The sequence below is a fragment of the Macaca mulatta genome, chromosome 9, assembly GCF_049350105.2.
Source record: "Macaca mulatta isolate MMU2019108-1 chromosome 9, T2T-MMU8v2.0, whole genome shotgun sequence".
Taxonomy (NCBI): Eukaryota; Metazoa; Chordata; class Mammalia; order Primates; family Cercopithecidae; genus Macaca; species Macaca mulatta.
The window spans coordinates 106620187-106641560 of NC_133414.1; the positions used below are offsets into that span (position 1 = coordinate 106620187).

The 21374-nt window shown below is 37.7% G+C and overlaps 1 protein-coding gene across 4 annotated transcripts in view; it reads left to right on the top strand.

The window, feature by feature from the left end:
• Nucleotides 1-10554: 10554 nt before the first annotated feature.
• The window catches only part of LOC701855 (cytochrome P450 family 2 subfamily C member 18), a 37623-nt gene continuing 26803 nt past the window's right edge, over nucleotides 10555-21374 (top strand). Inside the window, exons 1-5 of one of the 4 annotated variants that reach the window (XM_077945122.1) lie at nucleotides 10555-10708; nucleotides 11420-11736; nucleotides 15611-15773; nucleotides 15968-16117; nucleotides 19868-20028. In XM_077945122.1, the coding sequence (XP_077801248.1) occupies nucleotides 11569-11736; nucleotides 15611-15773; nucleotides 15968-16117; nucleotides 19868-20028 (642 nt within the window). In that variant the 5' untranslated portion in view covers nucleotides 10555-10708; nucleotides 11420-11568. 4 annotated transcript variants of the gene reach the window in all.

Consider the following 21374-nt stretch of genomic DNA (forward strand, 5'->3'; position numbering starts at 1 on the left):
ATATTGATTTAATATGACTATCCTAAAAATTATATTACATTCAGGATATTTCAAAATTGCTGTAAGAGTAGATTTTTAAATATTCACACCATACAAAAATAAATAGGTGAGGTGATAGATATGTTAATTAGCTTGATTTAATCATTCCACAATATATGCATATGTCAAATACATATATAAAAACATTACATTGCACCCCATAAATATGTGCAATTATTATTTGTCATTTAAATACTTTTATGAGTGGTTTTACTTTCCTCATGTTGCATTTTTAAAATTATTAATAATTAAATAATTATTAATATTTTGTCCCTTCTCTTTTGTGTGAACACAGAGAGAAGTAGCCATGTATGAACCAGAAAGTGAACCCTCACCAGGCACTGAATCTGCCAGCACTCCATTTTTGAAAAATACAAAGTGAGCAAAGTAAAACCACTCATATAAAAAAGTATTTTATGCTAAAAATAAATATATAGATTGTAGAAATACTTATGAAGAAAAAAACCATAGACTGTCCCACAGGCCAGGCAGCTGCTCATCTCACAGCGGACCCATCTGAGCATAAACTTCCACAAAAAATCTACAGGAAAACTAAGAAACAAAAACCTATCTAGAGCAGCTACATGATTCTGGTGACTGTTGGCCTTATTACTAGTAGTCTGGGTGCTTTCATTGGTTTATAATATGGAGCCCTAAGTTCTTCAGATAAGACATTGTTACCTTTTTCTTTCCTTCTTCTGTTTTTTTTTTTTTTTTTTTTTTTTGAGACAAGATCTTGCTTTGTCACCCAGGCTGGAACGCAGTGGCATGATCATAGCTCACCACAGTCTTGACCTCTCAGGCTCAAGTGATCCTTCCACCTCAGCCTTCTGAGTAGCTGCGACCACATGTGCATGCCACCATACCCAGAAAATTTTTGTATTTTTAGTAGAGACAGGGTTTCACTGTGTTGCCCAAGCTAATCTCACTACACCTGGCCATAGGCCATTGTTTCAACCAAGCATGGTAAATATGAAGACCCATATTCACTCAAATGTGTATGCCCTTAGAAGGGACACCATGATCCCACATCCCAGATGACATTACCTTGGCCCAGGAGTTCCCTACTAGAGATTATATCACCTCAGATGACATCACTCAAGTCCAAGACCTAATCAATGGAGATGACTTCACCCTTTTATCAGGGATGATTTCATCCTAGATACTAAAACCTCTGCCCCAGCAACACCCATGGATTACCTTTCACAAGGCACAAATTGAACACAGGACATTTATTTCTTTTCTTTCTCTGATATTAGAGGTCCTATTGTATTTCTGAGCTTGTTGACTGTTTAGCTTACCATCCTGGTATTCTCCTTGCTGTCTGCCAAAATGTACATCCTTACACTCCTATGCCTAAAGAAAAATCTGGTAGAGGTTTGCTATTGACTGAATGTGTCCCTCCAAAATTCATATGTTGAAACCTAATCTCCAGTGTGATGGTATTTGAAGGTGGGGCCTCTTGGAGGTGAATGGGATAGTTCCCTCCTGTTATGTGTGAACGTAGCAAGAAGGGACAAAGGGACATCTATGAACCAGAAAATGGCCCCTCACCAGACACTGAATCTGCCAGCTCCTTGATCTTGGATTTCCCTGCCTCAAGTACTGTGAGAAATAAATTTCCGTTGTTTATAACTCATCTGGTCTAAGGCATTTTTGTTATAGTAGCCCAAATGGACTAAGACAGGATTAATATTCTCTGTGCCATTCTAAAAATTAGAGGAGATTATTGCTTTCCCCAGGGAGCACCTGCCTCATCTCAGTTAACCCCTTGACCCCTGGAGGGAGAACCATGCACTCCTCCATGCCTTCTCCCATTAACACCTCTCCAGCTTTCACCATGGCCTTCTGCCCTGCATCTCTAACTATAACCCTCTTTTCCCCCTTAGTTACACACAACAACCACATCACTTTACATATAATTTACTAACTTATTATTTCATATTCTCCAATAATATAACTGCTGGACCTGCCACCTTAACTTGAGAAATACAATGAGATATTATTGTCAAACTCATATTTTCACTTTACAGCTCCACAAAGCTATTGTTAGAAACCTCTCAAAATTTTAGACCCATTTTATTGACTAATGCCATATAAGTGGGAACTTAGGACTCCTTATACCTCTAGTTGTGTTCCTCCTTTCTACTATCATAACACAATATTTTCTGTGCTCTTGAGGGCAACGTATGCTCTACTCTTTAAAAGTCCCCACTATTATCACCTTAAAGTTCTCTTAATATGATGTCAAACCATTAGAGGACAAATCATACTAATCGTGCTTTTTATTTTCTATGTTTTACGAAGTTTTAACATCGGGTCCTCACTGACCAGGGAGAGATTGCTTCTCCCTCCCTGGGTTAACTAATTCATAGAGATAGTAACTGACTTTCCTGTGAGCATGCCATGCAGACCAAGCAATCCTGCGTTCATACTCTCACCCATCCTCTCTATCTGGCTCATACACTCCAAGACACAATATTCCTGTCCCAATCATCCCAGGGCAGCTTGGGTCAGTTCTTACACCCCAGAGCCTGCTGAGATAATTCAAACTAGCCAGTCCTAAACTTACTCAGCTTACCTACTCGGTCTTGCCCGTTACTTCCCACAGAAACTGCAACAAAGGCTTTTGCTCCTGCTTCTCTTATGCCCCTCTTCTGGCTCCTGACCAACATGGGTGCTTCGCACGTGGCCTGCATCACATGGGGAATCTTGTTTGTAGGGGATAGTGAGTAAAAACCTCTTCCCTCATGACAAGAGTTTCTGTGTCTGCATGTCCTACCATACCTGATTAAAACCAATCTCAGGCACATTTTATTGCAAGTAGTTTTTAAGAACAAATGTGTTAAGTTTTCTACATATAAGTTCATGCCTTTGTGAAGAGGGAAAATTTTACTTCTTCCTTTCCAACATTCTGATCTGTTTTCTCTTTTCTTTGTCATGTTGCATTTACTAAGTCCTCTACCTAATGTAGAGTAGAAGTGAGAGCTTACCTTATTCTTAAAACTGTTGGGAAATTTTTCCATCCTTCACCATTAAAGATAAAGCTAGTTTAGACTCTTTATAGGTAAACTTTATTACATCCAGGAAATCTCCTTGTACTTTAATTTTACTGAGAGTTTTTTCCCCCATAATGAAATGTGATGAATTTTTTCAAATTATTTTCTTGAGTGTATTGAGGTGAATTTATGCTTAAATTTATCATTTAGTTAACAAAGGTGGACTTCAAATATGGATTTAAAAAAGTTAACATGCCTTTCTGTTGATAAATACCATTGGTTATGTTGTCTTGTTCTTGTCATACGTTGCTGGATCAATATATGTACCTTTTGTTAACACTTTGTATAAACATGCTCTTGAGACATACTGGTATGTTATTTCATATGATGCTTTTGGCATGTTTGGTGTCAGGGTGAGACTGGTGCTCTACAACAAATCAGGAAGTGTTCTTTCTTCCTCCTCTTTCTGAGAGCGTTGTAAGGCTGGTGCTTTTACTTCCTTCAACTTGATAGAATTTGTGAGGAAACTCATCTAAAGTTGAAGTTGACTTTGTGTAGTCAATTTTGATTATAAAATCAATTTTTTTTAACCAATGTTGCTTACAGATTCCCTATTTTATCCTGTGTCATTTGTGTGATGTTTAATACTTAGTGTGTCTTGGGGCCTGTCCTTAGTTGAAAAGCTGTACACGTAGAGATCTCACTCCTTGTAGTTTCTGCTTCTCAGGTAATCCCCTCTAGGATCTGCTTGATTTGAGTGGCTTTTGAATGCATTCTGTGAATTATTTTCTGATGAATAAGTTGTTCAGAATTAATAATTGTTATCTGTAAGAAAGTGAGGCTGGACTAGTGACTCACCATTATTAGAAAGTGAACTCTCACACTGTATCAGTGAACAGAAATGAGAGGACCCCTCTTGCCTACAACACCCTTTTGCTCCAGCACCAAACAGTCTGCCCTTAAATGAATCACTGGGAATTAGGCTGGGCAACTCCGCTGCTAATTCTAAAGAATTTTGAATTTGGAATTTATTTATATTGGAAGCTTCCCAGGACCTCTGATATGCATTGATATGATTTGGATATTTGTCCCACCCAAATCTCATGTTGAAATGTAATCCCTAGTATTGGAGACTGGGCCTGGCGGGAGGTGTTTGGGTCATGGGGGCAGATCCCTTATGGCTTCAGGCTTGGTGTTGTCTTTGTGATAGTGAGTGAGTTTGTGTGAGATCTGGTTGTTTTACAATGTGTGGCAAGCCCCCGCAACCCCCACTCTCCCTTCTGTTCTCATTTTCACCCTGTGAGATGCCAGATCCTCCTTTTGCCCTCCACCATGATTGCAAGCTTCCTGAGGCCTCCCCAGAAGACAAGTAGATGCTGGCGCCATGCTTCCTGGACAGCCTGCAGAACTGTGAGCCAATTAAACCTCTTTTTTTTTTTTTTTTTGAGAAGGAGTCTCGCTCTGTTGCCCAGGCTGGAGTGCAGTGGCCGGATCTCAGCTCACTGCAAGCTCCGCCTCCTGGGTTTATGCCATTCTCTTGCCTCAGCCTCCCGAGGTAGCTGGGACTACAGGTGCCCGCCACCTCACCTGGCTAGTTTTTTTGTATTTTTTGGTAGAGATGGGGTTTCACCGTGTTAGCCAGGATGGTCTCGATCTCCTGACCTCGTAAGCCACCCGTCTTGGCCTCCCAAAGTGCTGGGATTACAGGCTTGAGTCACCACACCCGGCCCTCTTTTCTTTATAAATTACCCAGTCTCATGTATTTCTTTCTTTCTTTCTTTTTTTTTTTGAGACAGGGTCTTACTTCGTCACCCAGGCTGGAGTGCAGTGGCTCACTGCTGCCAGGGTCCAAGTGATTCTCATGCTTCAGACTCCCGAGGAGCTGGAATTACAGGCACGTGCCACCATGCCTGGCTAATGTTTTGTATTTTAGTAGATATGGGATCTCGCCATGTTGCCTAGGTTGGTTTTGAACTCTTGGACTCAAGCAATCCACCCACCTTGGCCTCCCAAAGTGCTGGTTATTACAGACATGAGGCACCTCACACGGCCTCAGGTATTTCTTTATAGTAATGCAAGAACTGCCTACTACAGGCATTTCGTAATATTGGATCCACATACCGATAGGAAACCTGAGACTCTGTGGTAATCAAACAGTCTGCAGTTTCAACAGTGTCATTACAAACTTTGATCTGGCTGACACCAAGGATCTGTGACACAACTCCGCTGAGGACTCTGACAGCTACTTTGCTGAAAATGTTTGTGGCTCTGGACCAGGCTCAGAATCAGCGCAACCTCATCTGTCATTTGTAGTGTAAGATGGGTCTGAGCCTCAGACACAGGACTTGTTGCCTAAATTCCTGAGACCTCAGCTATGCTTTCTTCTCTCACACCTTCCCACATGCCAACCCTGGGGATATGCTTGACTCTGTTTCAGCCCCCTGTGGCTGCTGAGCAGAACTACCTCTGTACTTTGTCCTCAAGCAGCAAAGTCCCACACTCAAGCTTTTGGGGAAGATGTCAATGATGACAATAGCAGGTGAAGCCCAAAGACAGCATTTTGACAAGGAGGCGATATTGGGATAGGATTATTTTTCTTATGAAACGTTTGAGGGCCCCAGTGACCATCAGGTCTCCTGATAAGTTGGAACAGAGGAAGGGAGTCACAAGTCTAAGTCTTCCTCCCTCTTTAGTGAGAATCTACAATAGATGCTTGTAATCCCAGCTGAGGCAGGAGGATTGCTTGAACCCAGGAGGCAGAGGTTGCAGTGAGCCAAGGTCTCGCCACTGCATTCCAGTGTGGGTGACAGAGCAAGACTCTGTCTCAAAGAAAAAAAAAAAAAAAGGAAAAGATGAGCTATAATATCTTGCTGTGCCAGAAAGTAAGGAATTGCTTAAGGATTGAGGGGGACATGACAAAAGGACTCAGAATCCAGTCATTAGAAGATAATTTGAGCACCAAAGTAAGCAATGTTATAATGGATTATAACCCATTGAACACAACTGAATTCGTGATTCCATAATGATATAAATAAATACATGAATACATTAAAAACTTGATGAGGAATATATAGTTATGTAGTATCAAAGAATCTACCCACAAAATATTTCTTTTTTTTTTTTTTTTGAGATGAAATCTCGCTCTTGTCACCCAGGCTGGAGTGCAATGGTGCGATCTTGGCTCACTGTAACCTCCGCCTCCCAGGTTCAAGCGATTCTCCTGCCTCAGCCTCCTGTATTTCTTAATTACAAATGCAGGAAGAATGACATTATGGTGGAGGACACAACCAGACACCATAATCAAAAATCAAAGTAAACATCACCCGTAATGGAACAGATTGAAGTTATTTGTCACTAGATATGATGCAATGAGAAGTCAAAGCATCTTCTGTGATATTCCTGCCAAAGTTGCATAGCCAGAATCTGATTATGAAGAAACTTCAGATAATCCCAAATTGAGAGAAATTTTAAAAACTCCCAACCTATGCTTTTCAAAAGTGACAAGGTCAAGGAGGTTGAGGAAAGACTGAAGAACTGTGTCAGGCTGTGGTTGACTAAGGAGACATGAAAACTAGTTGCAAAATGTGATTCAGGATTCTAAACTGGATTCCAAAATGAATATAATGAATATCATTGGGATTTATTGAGGAAACACTAATGAAAATGAGGATTAGATGGCCCTAATGCATAAATGTTAATTTCCTGAATTTGAAAGTTATATTTTGGTTATATAGTCAAATTGCCTTGCTTATAAGAGCTGTATACTAAAATATTTCAGGTTTGGAGCTTCAGGTCCAAAATTACTCTCAAATGTTCAAAATAGAGAAAATTCTCTGTTTGTACCTCCAACTTTTTATTACATTTATAGTTATTAAAGTTATACAAATATATTATATATGTATTTGTGTGTATATATATAGATATGCATACATATAGATATGCATATACATAGATAAATGATACATATAAAACCAACAATGGACTCATATCTAATCTATGCAAGCCCTTCACAAAAGATTTGATATTGCCAAAGGACATTTGAAAAATCACCCGGCATCATGAAGCTCCACTGAAATGAAAATTAAAACTACAATAAAATATTATTACACATACATCAGAATGCTTAAAATGAAAAAAGACAATATACTAAGGGTTGGCAAGAAAGAGAAGCAGTTGGCACTCTCAGTAAAATTGTAGATTTATTAAACCATTTGGACAATTATTTGGCAGTCATTAATAAAAGTGAACACATGCACATCCAGCAATTATGCTCATAGTTGTATCAATAGAAATCCTTATACTGGGATAACAATGTATTACAGTAATAACAGCACTATTCACAATAGCCACAAACTAGAATCAACTCAAAAGTCCGTAACAATACAATGAAAATATAAATTTTGGAATTGTTATAAAATAAAACACTCTAATGTAACCCTAACTTACCTACTGCTATTTGTGACAACATGAATGAATCCTACAAACACAAAATTAAGTGAAAATACTAGATACCTAAAAATACATAATGTGATTCCATTTATATTAAGTTCACAAACAGGCAAAACTAACCTATGGCATAATATTGGAGATATCTATTGGGGGAGGAAGGTAGGAGGAGACATAAAGGGACTTCTGGGGTCCTGGCAAAATTACTTTTCTTGATCTGTGTGTTGATTACACAGATATGTTTAATTCATGATAATTCATTGAGCTATATACATTTAGGATGTTTCCAACATTCTCTTTGTATATTACATTCCAGTGAAAAGGTTTATTTAAAAAGAAGCAGTTTGCATTCACCCAATTTCACCCAAGCTGAGGTTTGCATTACTCTGTCACTGTGGAGGGCTTCAGCCAGATGCCCTCCTGACAATCCATTTGGGCAATAATAGGAAATCTCTGCAATGTGACAATCACTGAACTGGGAATTAAAACCTGGATTCAAAAAAAAAAAAAAAAAAAGATTATATGCTGATGCACTGATGAGAGTTCACCTCACTTATTCACCAATTCCTTATTTCTAATAATAAAGTAGGGATTAGGCTAGTGGATCTCTGAGACCCCTTCTGTCTCTGTCTATGTTTCTTTCATTCTTTGACCGGACCAGGCAGAAGTCTCAATAGAAAGAAGGAATAGAAACCCATTTTTCAAGAAATAAAATGATTGTTTTAAAGAAAGACATTGAGGTCATTTTATCTAAAACAAAGTAGTGCACTTCTTTTAGAGTTCAGAGCTATGTGAACCAAGCAGTAAAATAACTGTTTCTCTTTGTCTCAGATAAATTATTCACCACAACCTGGACTGACTCAAATTCCAAAGGTTACAAAACCACACCCTAATTGTAATCAACCTATGTTGCACATGTTGAGTTGGTTAATGTGTATTTGAAAGTCACTGATTATCCTGAGTAATGAAATATTGCCTCAGAGTACATGGTGAGTAAATGTTGGTGACTCTGGTTGAACTGAATTTCTTGCTTGGAGGGAATGATGTAAGAGTTAGAAGATAGGGTTCCAGCCTCGGCCCTATAATTTTCAGCCTCTGTGTCCTTGAACAAAATACTGAATCTCCAAGGCCCAGCTTCCTTATCTCTAAAGTGGGAATAATTTTACCATAGGCAAGGGTAATTGAGAGGATCAAAAGAGTTATGATGGGTATAAAAATTCTCTGTGAATTGTCAGAATCCCTGTAAACATGTTTGATAAAACATTGTTGATATGGGATCTTGACAAAACTTAATTTTTCCTTATTGCAGTTAGAAATAACTGCACGAATCCAGTATTATTTCCAATAGCCAAGATATAGAAACAACCTAAGTGTTCATTCACAAATAAATGGATGAAGAAATTGTGGTGTTTATTTACATACACAATGGAATATCTTTTAAACTTTAAAAGGAGATACTGCCATTTGCAACAACAAGGAATGAACCTGGAGGATATTATGCTAAGTGATATGAGCTAGATACAGAGGAAAAAAGATTGCATGATTTCACTTATATGAAGAATCTTTAAAAAGTCAAGTACATAGAAACAGAGAGTAGAATGGTGGTTACCAAAAGTGGAAGGGGGAGAAAATGGAAAAAAGCGCGTTAAAGAGCCCAAATTTGCGGTTAGATGGGATGAATAAGTCTAAAGATCTAATATACAGCAAGAGGACTATAGTTAATATACTATACTGAAAATTTGCTAAAAGAGTAGATTTTAGGTGCTTATACCACAAAAAAGAAGGTAATTATAGAATTGATGGATATGTAAATTTAACTGTAGTAATCATTCCACTGTTATGTCTACCAATGTTGTATACCTTAAATATATACAATGCAAATAAATAACTGTACTAGTCATTTAGAATACCACAATGATATCTTTACAGAATATGCCTTTGTACAAGCATTGCCATTAATGATCCAGAAATGTGTGTATCATTTTAGTGATATATAGAGCCTCATGACCACTAAATGTCATATCCTGTTCAGGTCTGCACAACTGTGTTTGTTCTGTGCTGTGGCTCTGTTTAATGATTTCCCTACCTCCCATTCACCACTGAAGCACATGCCTGTTGTTCTGCCTATAGTTCCCCTTCCTTGCTGTGGAATATTTCATTCCATTATTTCTGACATAGACCAAAAAAGCAATAGAAACAGTTGTGTCTGGAGGCGAGTGGGAGGTGGAGAAGCCATAGTTGCTGAGCTCTTACCCACTTAATTCTCTGAGATTGGCTCTTTCCTCAGTTACACTGAGTAAGTTTCAGCTCTTCAGTAACAGAGAGGGGAGAAACTCTAGCTTTTATTTCTTCTCTTGAGAATGTACAGCCCTGTTATTTTGTGAACAGTGTGGTGTAGATTCAGACTGATGAATGTTTTTAGGATTTATTTTATTTTGCTAAAACTGTTCACAGGGCAGCTCAGGTGTAAGTGATAATATACTGCAGTGGGCATCAGAAGATCTCAGTTCAAATCCCAGCCTGCCATTTATGAGCTATGGAACACTGAATACGTCATCTCTTCTCCTAGAGTCTCCCTTTCCCCATTTGAAAAATATGAAATAATATTCTCAGCTGTCCAGGTTTTTCAGGGGGGTTAATGGAAAAAGGTGTGTATGTTTACTTAGTTAATTGATAACCGGTTTAGCCGTTTAAGATGAATGAGTTTGTTAGCTGCGCTATGTTTAGGCAGCTGTAATGTTAGTACTACACTAAAACATTTCAAAAGGATCTCATTTTCAAGGAAAATGATCCCAGTGCTTGAGAAAGCATTATAGTGTTGCAGTCTTGCTGATCCTTAGCTCAGCTAGGTCCGAGTTGCTATCTTATGCAGGAAGAATTAGGCACACAGACACCAGAGAGTGAGTGGAGTAGAATTTATTAAGTGAAAGGAAAACTCTCAGCAAAGAGAGGCCCTGAAAGCGGGTTGCGGATTGCCACTTCACAGTTGAATACCAGGATTTTTATAGAAAAGCTGATGAGGCTGGGATCCTTATTTGCATAAGGCGTGAATTCCTGGTGTTTCCACCCCTTCCTTCCATTGCGCATGTGGACTCTTAGTGTAAGCCACTCCATATTGATTTAATTCCGTTACTGCACATGTGTTAAAGGTAGGAATTTTTCACTGCGGGCATATTTAGTCAAGCTCCCTGTGCAAGTTCCCTTATCTGCACAAAACATCTAGTGTAAGTACTTGGGGTTTTTGTGGATTGGGCGATGACCTGGAAGGGTTGGAGGTTCTCTGGGGACCCTTCCCTTACTGCCTACCTAAAGCAAGCTGGCTACCTCCTCTCAATAGGATAAATATTATTTTACATACAAGGGATATAATACACAGATTCCCCTCAAGGTCATATTTCCAACTGTTCATCAATCTAAGAATCCAAAATTTTGAATACTTTTTTGATGAAATAATTTATTTCATTTGTTCTCAATTTTGGCTGCACAGTGGAACCACCTGGGGTTTTGAAAAAAACCTAGGCCTGGCCGGGCATGGTGGCTCATGCCTGTAATCCCAGCACTTTGGGAGGCCAAGGCGGGCGGATCACCTGAGGTCAGGAGTTCGAGACCAATCTGGCCAACATGGTGAAACCCTGTCTCTGCTAAAAATACAAAATCAACCAGGCATGGTGATGCATGCCTGTAATCCCAGCTACGCCGGAAGCTGAGGCAGAATCGCTCGAACCCAGGAGGTGGAGGCTGCAGTGAGCTGAGATCTTGCCCTTTCACTCCAGCCTGGGCAACGAGAGCGAAACTCCAGCTCAAGAAAAAAAGAAAAACAAAACAAAACAAAAAAAACCTGGGCTCTGCTTCAGACTAGTTAAACCAGAATCTCCAGGGTGGGGCATTGGAAATGAGAACAAGAAAAAAGAACACCTTATTTTTATTTTTTTCAGTGAGCCAATGTTCATTCAGAAGAGAGATTAAAGTGCTTTTTGCTGACTAGTCACAGTCAGAGTTAGAATCACAGGTGGATTAACAGCGAGTGTTATAAAAGCCTTGAAGTGAAAGCCCACAGTTTTCTTACTAAGAAGAGAAGCCTTCAATGGATCCAGCTGTGGCTCTGGTGCTCTGTCTCTCCTGTTTGTTTCTCCGTTCACTCTGGAGACAGAGCTCTGGAAGAGGGAGGCTTCCGTCTGGCCCCACTCCTCTCCCAATTATTGGAAATATCCTGCAGTTAGATGTTAAGGACATGAGCAAATCCTTAACCAATGTAAGTATGTTTTATGCTCCTCTAGTAATTTACAAGGTGTATTTAACCTCACGATTCCCAAAGTTTTATTTCATTTCAAAGTGATAAATGGTAATTGAATATATTAATGGGGTGCAATATTACATTTTGACACATGTATACATTGTGAATTGATCATCAGGGTAATTAGCATATCCATCATCTCAAATATTTGTCATTTCTTTGTAATGAGAACATTTAGAATCCTCTTTTTTAGCTGTTTTGAAATATACAGTACATTAACATTAATTATAGTCACCTTGCTGTCCAGTAGAACACCCGACCTTATTCCTCCTATCTAACTGTAACTCTGTACCTGTTGACCAAAGTATTCCCTTATTTGGCACATTTCCACCTGCCAGCCTCTGATAGCCACCATTCTAATCTCTACTTCTATGAATTCAACTTTTTAAGATTCCACATAGAAGTGAGATCATATATGATATTTGTCTCTATGCCTGGCTTATTTTATTAATATGATGTTCTCTAGATTCATCCATGCTGTCATAAATAAGAATATTTTTTCCTTTTTAAAAGGCTGAATAACATTTCATTGTACATATATGCCACATACAAAATCGATTAATTTATTGATGAACACTTAGGTTGTTTCCATATCTTGGCTATTATCAATAGCACTGCAATAAACATGGAAGTACAGACATCTCTTCCACATACTGACTTCAATTCCTTTGGGTATATACTGGTAGTGGGATTGCTGGATCATCTGATAGTTCTATTTTTAGTTTTTTGAGGAACATCCATACTGGTTTCTCAAATCACTACGCTAATTTACATACCCAAGGTTCACTTTATTCCACATCTTTGTCAACACTTGTTATCTTTTTATCTTTTTGATAATAATAATATCTACAAGTTGTGATGAGATATCTCATTGTGGTTTTAATTTGCATTTCTCTGATTAAATTTGTTGAGTATTTAAAAAATATATCTGTTCACCATTTATATGTCTTCTTTTGAAAAATGTCTACTGAAATCCTTTGCCCATTTAATTAATTAATTAATTAATAGAGACAGGGTTTTGCTTTGTTGTAGGCTGCAGTGTAGTGATAGGATCACAGTTTGCTGCAGCCTTGAGCTCCTGGGCTCAAGCCATCCTTCCACCTTAGTCCCCCAAGTAGCAGGGACTACAGGTGTATGCCACCATGCCTGGATAATTTTTTAATATTTTGTAGGGATGTGGTCTCTCTGTTGTCCAGGCTGGTCTTGAACTCTTGAGCTCAAGCAATCCACCCACCTTGGTCTCTCAAAGTGCTGGAATTATAGGCATGAGACATTGCACTTGACCCTTTTGCTCATTTTAAATAGAATTATTTGTTATTGAGTAATTTGAGTGTCTATATATTTTGAATATTAGTCCCTTATCTTATGTCTGAGTTGCAAATATTTTCTCCCAATCCGTGGATTGTCTCTTGACTCTATGACTTGTTTCCTTTGCTGTGCAGAAGTTTAGGTGGTCAGAATCTCATTTGTCTAGTTTTGCTTTCGTGGCTTGTGCTTTTAGAATCATATCCAAGAAATCATTGCCTAGACCAATGTCATGGAGTTTTTCTCTATGGTTTCTTTTAGCAGTTTTATTTTTTAGTTTCAGGTCTTATGCTTAAGACTTTAATTCATTTTGAGTTAATTATTATATAAGGGGTGAGATTAGGATTCTGTTTTATTCTTTGCATAAGAATATACAGTTTTCTCAACATCTTTTGCTGAAGAGTGCTTTCCCCATTGTATGTTCTTGGCACCTTTGTCAAAAATCAATTGATTATAGATGTGTGGGCTTATTTCAGGGTTCTCTATGTTTTCCTTTAATCAATGTGTCTGTTTTTATGCTAATGCTATGCTGTTTTGCTTACTATAGCTTTGTCACATATTTTGCAGTTCAATAGTGTGATGCCTCCAGCTTTATTCTTTTGGTTAATTTGCTTTAGTTATTTGGGGTCTTTTGTGGTTCCATACAAATTTTAAGATTGTTTTTTCTATTTCTGTGAAGAATGAGATTAAAATTTTTATAGGGATTGCATTGGATCTGTATATTGCTTTGGGTAGTATGACATTTTACCACTATTAGTTTTTCCAATCCATGAACATGGGATAGCTTCGCCTTTATTTGTGTCACCTTCAATTTCTTTCATCAATGATTTGTAGTTTTCAGTATATAGATCTTTCTCTTCTTTGGTTACATTTATTCCTAAGTATTTTATTTTTTGATGCTACTATAAATGAATTGTTCTCTTAATTTCTTTTTTAGATATTTTGTTGCTAGTGTATAGAAATGCCACTGATTTCTGCATGTTGATTTTGTATCCTTCAAGTTTACTGAATTTGTTTATCCGTTCTAGCACTTTCATTCTGAAGTCTTTAGGATTTTCTACATATAAGATTACATCATCAGGAAACAGACAATTTCACTTCATCCTTTCCTATATGAATATTCCTATATTAATATTTTCTATTTTTAGTCTAATTGCTCTGACTAGGACTTCCAGTACTCTGTTGAACAGAAATGGTCAGAGAGGGCATTCTTCTCTAATTTCTGATCTCGCAGGAAAAGCTTTTAGCTTTTCACCGTTAAATATGATGTTAGTTGTGGGCTTGTCACATATAACCATTAATGTCACATAGAAACTTCTGTATTACCAGAGGCCAGTTATTAAAGGTTATATGTTATATTATAGGAACATTCCTCAACATTCCTCCTGTACTACCAGAGGCCAATTATTAAAGTACGTTATTGTAAAGCAAATACTTCCTGTGGAGTATGTTTTTCTTTTGTGTCATTGTCAGAAATAGTGGAATAAAATAATGCATTTTGCCAGAAAAGAAACATTTTAAGTTGTAAGGTAGAATCAAAATGATAAAGGCCTGCTGCTTTTCTTTGCTTCACAGTCATTTGCTATAATTTTTTTGCCTGAAAGAAAATGGTAATGGAAGTGTTTTGTGATTAAAGGTTTTGAGAAGTCAGTAACTGTATATGCTATGTATTTTGCTTATATTAGCTATGATCATTAAACTTCTTAAAAAGCAAGTCATGCCTGATGTCAAAGAAATATCTATGAGTTCATCATAAACATAAATGAATGAAAGAAAGAATTAGTCAGGGCCATCTGGGTGGTAACAGAATATTTATGGCCTCTGTACAAAGCTGCTGTCTGTGACCTATGAGTGTACAGCATGGAAAACATTGTTCCTCTGTGAGATGCCACACATCTTGATACTATCTCTGTAGGGTCCACTGTCTTTCTGTGGTGATTATACCAGTGGATCTCAAAGTAGGCTGGGCAGTAGAATCATCTGGGTGATTTAAAAAGGTGTAGATTTTTTAGTATTGATGACAGGACTCCTGCATCAGGATCCCTATGGGATGAGCTTTGCAGGGGATCCTGAAGCAGTGTCCCAGTGGCTGAATATTGGTCAAAATATGGACATTGGAAACTGATAAATTGCTCAGGCATCACAGGTTGACTAAGCAGGCTTCAAATTTGGACGTTCTGTTTTTCAGTTGTGGGACACTGACAATGAATTTGAAATTCTTTAAAATTCAATTTGTCTTATCTGTAAAATAAAGTAAACAAATCTAGCTCAAGGTGTTGATGTGATGACTAAGTTTAATAACCTGCATACTAATTTCCTGGGCCACTGCCTGGCACATTGAAGGCACTGTATATGTGCAGCTAAAACAATAATCATCATCTTTATGTAAAATCCACAAATATTTGAAGCTGTATTTGACAGAATAATCATATCAACATTATGATGCTAGTATCAGTCTGAATCACGGACAATAAATAGACCAAATACTGAGCTTTGCTACTATTTGAACCTCCTTTTCTATGTTCAGTTCTCAAAAGTGTATGGCCCTGTGTTCACTGTGTATTTTGGCCTGAAGCCCATTGTGGTGTTGCATGGATATGAAGCAGTGAAGGAGGCCCTGATTGATCATGGAGAGAAGTTTTCTGGAAGAGGAAGTTTTCCAGTGGCTGAAAAAGTTAATAAAGGACTCGGTAAATGTGCATGTATCGTGTGTATGTGTACATGTGTATGTACTGGGCAGTGGTTATAGGGATGGGGAGGATGGAAAACAGAGGCTTGAAGAGCTCCTGAGACAGAACTTGACCCATCCACGTGGCCGCCGAGTGTCAGCTCTCTTGTCCTTGTTTGGAATCTCCCTCCTAGTTTCTGTTTTCTGTTCTGTTAGGAATCCTTTTCAGCAATGGAAAAAGATGGAAGGAGATCCGGCGTTTCTCCCTCATGACTCTGCGGAATTTTGGGATGGGGAAAAGGAGCATTGAGGACCGTGTCCAAGAGGAAGCCCTCTGCCTTGTGGAGGAGTTGAGAAAAACCAATGGTGGGTGACTTTTTTTTTTTTCCTGTAAAATGTTTTCTAAAATTTATTTTAATTTATTTTTAAATTGATACATAACCTTTATACATATTTATGGGGTACATATAATATTTTGTTACACGTGCAGAATGTGTAATGATCAAGTTAGGGTGTTTAGGATATGCATCACGTTGAACATTTATCATTTCTATATGTTAAGAACATTTCAAGACTTGTGTTCTAGCTATCTTGAAATACATAATACTCTGACATTAACAGACTGCTCTTTTCTCTAATGACATCCCTGGAAACCTCCTAGGGGTGGCCAGATCTCTCATGATAGGCAGTGGTTGTCAGTCCTCATATGGAGGGGGGAGGTTTGAAGCAGAGAGCCAAGGGAGCTTTTGTGCACCTATGCATGTACACAATGACTATGCATACAGTGTGAGTATAAAAGGCTTATTTAATCCTATTCTGTCCCAGGCTTGGTTTGTTTTCAAATCATTACAGCATTAATTTAGAAGGTTTTGTCTCATTTTTTTCAAATTATTAAAGAGTAATGTTTTTCCCATAGTGTAATTGTGGATTATCTATTCTAGAACATTTCACCAGGGAATACTTGTGGCACAGACATAGTGGGAATGATTTCTTTACATCTTTTAGGCATGAAACAACTGACATGTACTTTCATTTGGTTGGTCTATATTTGTACAGTCAGCCTCACTAACATATCTGGGGGTTTCTTCTGAGGTGTGTGACTATAATTGCTACCATAATGATGCTTATCTATGGTTTTAAGAGACTAGGCATCTTTAGTGTAGCTTTTATCAATTTTAATTTCCCTGTTAATTAAGAACTAATTAAAATTATCAGCTGGAGTTATTTAATGTTACTATTTACTGTAATGTTTTATATATTTTAAGAAAATAAATGCTATAACATAGTCTTTCAATTAAAAACAATGCCAAATTATAAAATGTTTATTTAAATAAATTTTAAGTATTATTAATAACTCTTTATCCTACTTTCCCTAGTTGTACATTAGCTCTGTATTCAGCTTTCTTTGTATTTTCCTTCATCTTTATTTGTGTATTAATCATGTTTTTTATTTTCTATTTTTTTATGATGCTTCGACATCTTGGGGATTTTGTGGTCCTAGAAGGGACTGCCTCTCCCAAAGTCAGACAGTTCCTAGAGATAGCAAATATCTTGTCCACAACATGTCTCTGATTTACAAAGCAAACTCTCCAGAGCTCAGAGCCCCATCCACCTTCTTTATCAAACTCTCACACATGAATCCAATATAGTTGTCCCTCCTTATCAGTAAGACATTGGTTCTAGGACTCCTCTTGGATACCAAAATCCACATATGCTCAAGTCCCTTAAATATGGCATAATATTTGCCATATATTTGGAGAATATTGACAATATTGTTTATAATATTTCCCAATATTAGAGAATATTGACAAGAAAAAAGGTCTGTACATGTTCTGTACAGATACTTTTTTTTGCTCTGAATATTTTTGATTTGGGGTTGGTTGAATCCATGATACACCATGGATACAGAGTGCTGACTGTATTCTCCTTGTCTTAAATCATTACAGAGCCAGTTATGGGACAACTATGGACCACCCCTATATCCCAGAGCCCACAGAAATTGTTCAAACTATCTATTCCCAGGCTTACTCAGTCTACCCACCCTATCTCACTCATTTCTTCCTGTGAAAACACCAATAAAGGCTCAGCCCCATGGTTTCTTTTTGCTCTTGCTGCCTCCTGACCAACCCTGGTACTTCCCCATGTGGCTCCCCACACCCTCAATGTGGTGTGGAGTGCCCCTCCTCCAGGAACTGCGAGCAATGAACTGTCTTTTCAAGGGCAGTCTGTTTTGGGGCTACCTGATCTGTTGACCTCACCAAATCTAAATAGAAACAAAATCCACGGTGAATATTAAAACAATTGGATTTAGGATTAAAAGTTATTTATCCTCTCCTCATCCCAGTTGGACTCACCTATAAAGTTCTTGTCATAATAAGTCTGATTTTCAGCTTGGATTACAAATTACCCTGATTTTTATTATCACCCTGATATAGTATGGATGTGTGTTCCCATTCAAATCTTATATTGAAATGTAATCCCTGTACTGGAGGTGGGGCCTGGTGAGAGGTGATTGGATCATGGGGCTGGATTTTTCATGAATAGTTTAGCACCAACCCTTTTGGTACTTTCCTCATGATAGCAAGTGAGTTTTCATGAAATCTAGTCATTTAAAAGTGCGTAGCACCTCCTGCCTCCCTCTCTTGCTTTGGCTTTTGCCATGTGAATGCAAGCTCCTACTTTGCCTTCTGCCATGCATCATGCTTCCTGCACAGCCTGCAGAACTGCGAGCCAATTAAATCTCTTTTCTTATAAATTACCTAGTCTTAGGTATTTCTTTATAGCAATTCAAAAACAGCCTAATATACTCCCCCAATTGAAGTGAAAGGAAAGATCATAAACTAGATTTTCACTATGAATATCATGTGCATGGGCATGTACAAACACACGTGCACGTGCATGCACACACACACAGAAATCTCAAACTAATAATCCCAAATTATCCCCTGCCTTCCAGGCTAGAATAAAAGATTTTCTGAAAACTTAGTGCCCTGGCATGTTTCAGCTGAAAAGAAGCCTGGCATAGGAGCAGTTAACTAAACACAGTCCTATTATTTAATTCCCCATCATTACCACACAGCATTTTTGTTCAAGTCACTCTTAATTACATTTATGATACTCTCATGTGTAAAGTTCATTGATGATTTGATTATAACAATTTTATTTAAAAATTGCTCACAAATAATCACTTTCCTCTATAATAATTTATTGATTTGTGAAATGATGGAATTACCTAAATGATGATCAAATTAAAAAATTTATAATAACATAAGGTATTTTTTTGGATGGCTAGATGGAACAATAACCGAGGATTCTATAAGAGGTCAGGCTTTGTTCAAATAAATTGAAGATAGTGCCCGGTGATAATAGACACAATTTCTTAGAGCCGGAAATTCTTTTTTTTTCTTTCAATATCGAAATAAGGAAACAAAAGGACTCCATTTATCAATTTAAGTTTTTCTGTCTGCCCTATTTGTAATTTAGGTTTGAAATGAAAGTTTCTTATTTACTTTTATTTTAGGCAAACCAGTCTATCTTCTTATTTGTGTTAGCTTTTTTCTTGTATAACATAGATGACTTTTGCTTTTTTACATTTGTTCCATCAATCTGAATTTTCCCATACTCTTTCTCTCTTTAGTCTCTTCCTCTGCTGATTCTACACACAGTTACTTCAACTATTCATTATATAGAAGAGGTTTTCAGGTTCCTATTTTCTCCCTTCCTCTATCAATCAATTGTCTACAAGCTTTCCAGATAAATGTTATTCTGCACTGATAACTTGAATTATTAAGTGGTTTTAAATGTGGCCTCTTTAAATTTTTTTTGTTTTCTCTTCAAAATAACAGGCATCTTGGGTCAGAATTGTATAAAGAAATGCAGTGAAGTAAATGCAGTATTTGGAAAACCATTATTAAATAGCTAGGATGGAATAATTAATTCAATTTTAAGGAAAAAGTGAGGTATTAAATTTCAATATACTATAGTTTGTGTTGATAAGAGAATTTCTAGGTAGATATTGGTTTAGAGTTTCTAAAATTACTTTTCCCTGTTATCCAAGACAAAGTATTTTATATATATATATTTTAATGATAATTTAAAATATTTCCAATCCTTTAGCCTCACCCTGTGATCCCACTTTCATCCTGGGCTGTGCTCCCTGCAATGTGATCTGCTCTGTTATTTTCCATAATCGATTTGATTATAAAGATCAGAGATTTCTTAACTTGATGGAAAAATTCAATGAAAACCTCAGGATTCTGAGCTCCCCATGGATCCAGGTGAGATCATGAGCTTCTCTTCCTGAGATATTATTTTTCTTATTTTATCAGACATTTGAAAATTTTTTAAATTTTTAAAAATTATACTTTAAGTTCTGGGATACATGTGCAGAATGGGCAGATTTGTTACATAGGTATACATGTGCCATGGTGGTTTGCTGCACCCATCAATCTGTCATCTACATTAGGTATTTCTCCTAATGCTATCCCTCCCCTTACCCCCTACCACCCAACAAGCCCTGGTGTGTGATGTCCCCCTCTCTGTGCCCATATGTTCTCATTGTTCAACTCCCACTTATGAGTGAGAACATGTAGTGTTTGGTTTTCTGTTCCTGTGTTAGTTTGCTGAGAATGATGGTTTCCAGCTTCATCCATGTCCCTGCAAAGGACGTGAACTCTCTCAGCGTCTGCTTGTCTGTAAAGGATTTTATTTCCCCTTCACTTATGAAGCTTAGTTTGGCTGGATATGAAATTCTGGGTTGAAAATTCTTTTCTTTAAAAATGTTGAATATTGGCCCCCACTCTCTTCTGGCTTGTAGGGATCTGCACAGAGATCTGCTGTTAGTCTAATGGCCTTCCCTTTGTGGGTAACCTAACCTTTCTCTCTGGCTGCCCTTGACATTTTTTCCTTCATTTCGTCCTTGGTGCATCTGATGATTATGTGTCTTTGGGTTGCTCTTCTCCAGGAGTATCGTTGTGATGTTCTCTGTATTTCCCAAGTTTGAATGTTGGCCTGTCTTGCTGGGTTGGGGAAGTTCTCCTGGATAATATCCTGAAGTGTGTTTTCCAGCTTGGTTCCATTCTCCTGTCACTTTCAGATACACCAATCAAACATAGGTTTGGTCTTTTCACATAGTCCCATATTTCTTGGAGGCTTTCTTCATTCCTTTTCATTCTTTTTTCTCTAATCTTGTCTTCTCACTTTGTTTCATTAAGTTGATCTTCAATCTCTGATATCCTTTCTTCTGCTTGATAGATTTGGCTATTGATACTTGTGTATGCTTCATGAAGTTCTTATGCTTTGTTTTTCAACTCCATCAGGTCGTTTATGTTCTTCTCGAAACTGGTTATTCTAGTTAGCAATTCCTCTTTTTATCAAGGTCCTTAGTTTCCTTGCATTGGGTTAGAACATAATCCTTTAGCTTGGAAGAGTTTGTTATTACATATCTTCTGAAGCCTACTTCTGTCAATTTGTCAAACTCATTCTCCGTCCAGTTTTGTTCCCTTGCTGGCGAGAAGTTGTGATCCTTTGGAGGAGAAGAGGCATTCTGGTTTTTGGAATTTTCAGCCTTTTTGTGCTGGTTTTTCCTCATCTTCATGGATTTATCTACCTTTGGTCTTTGCTG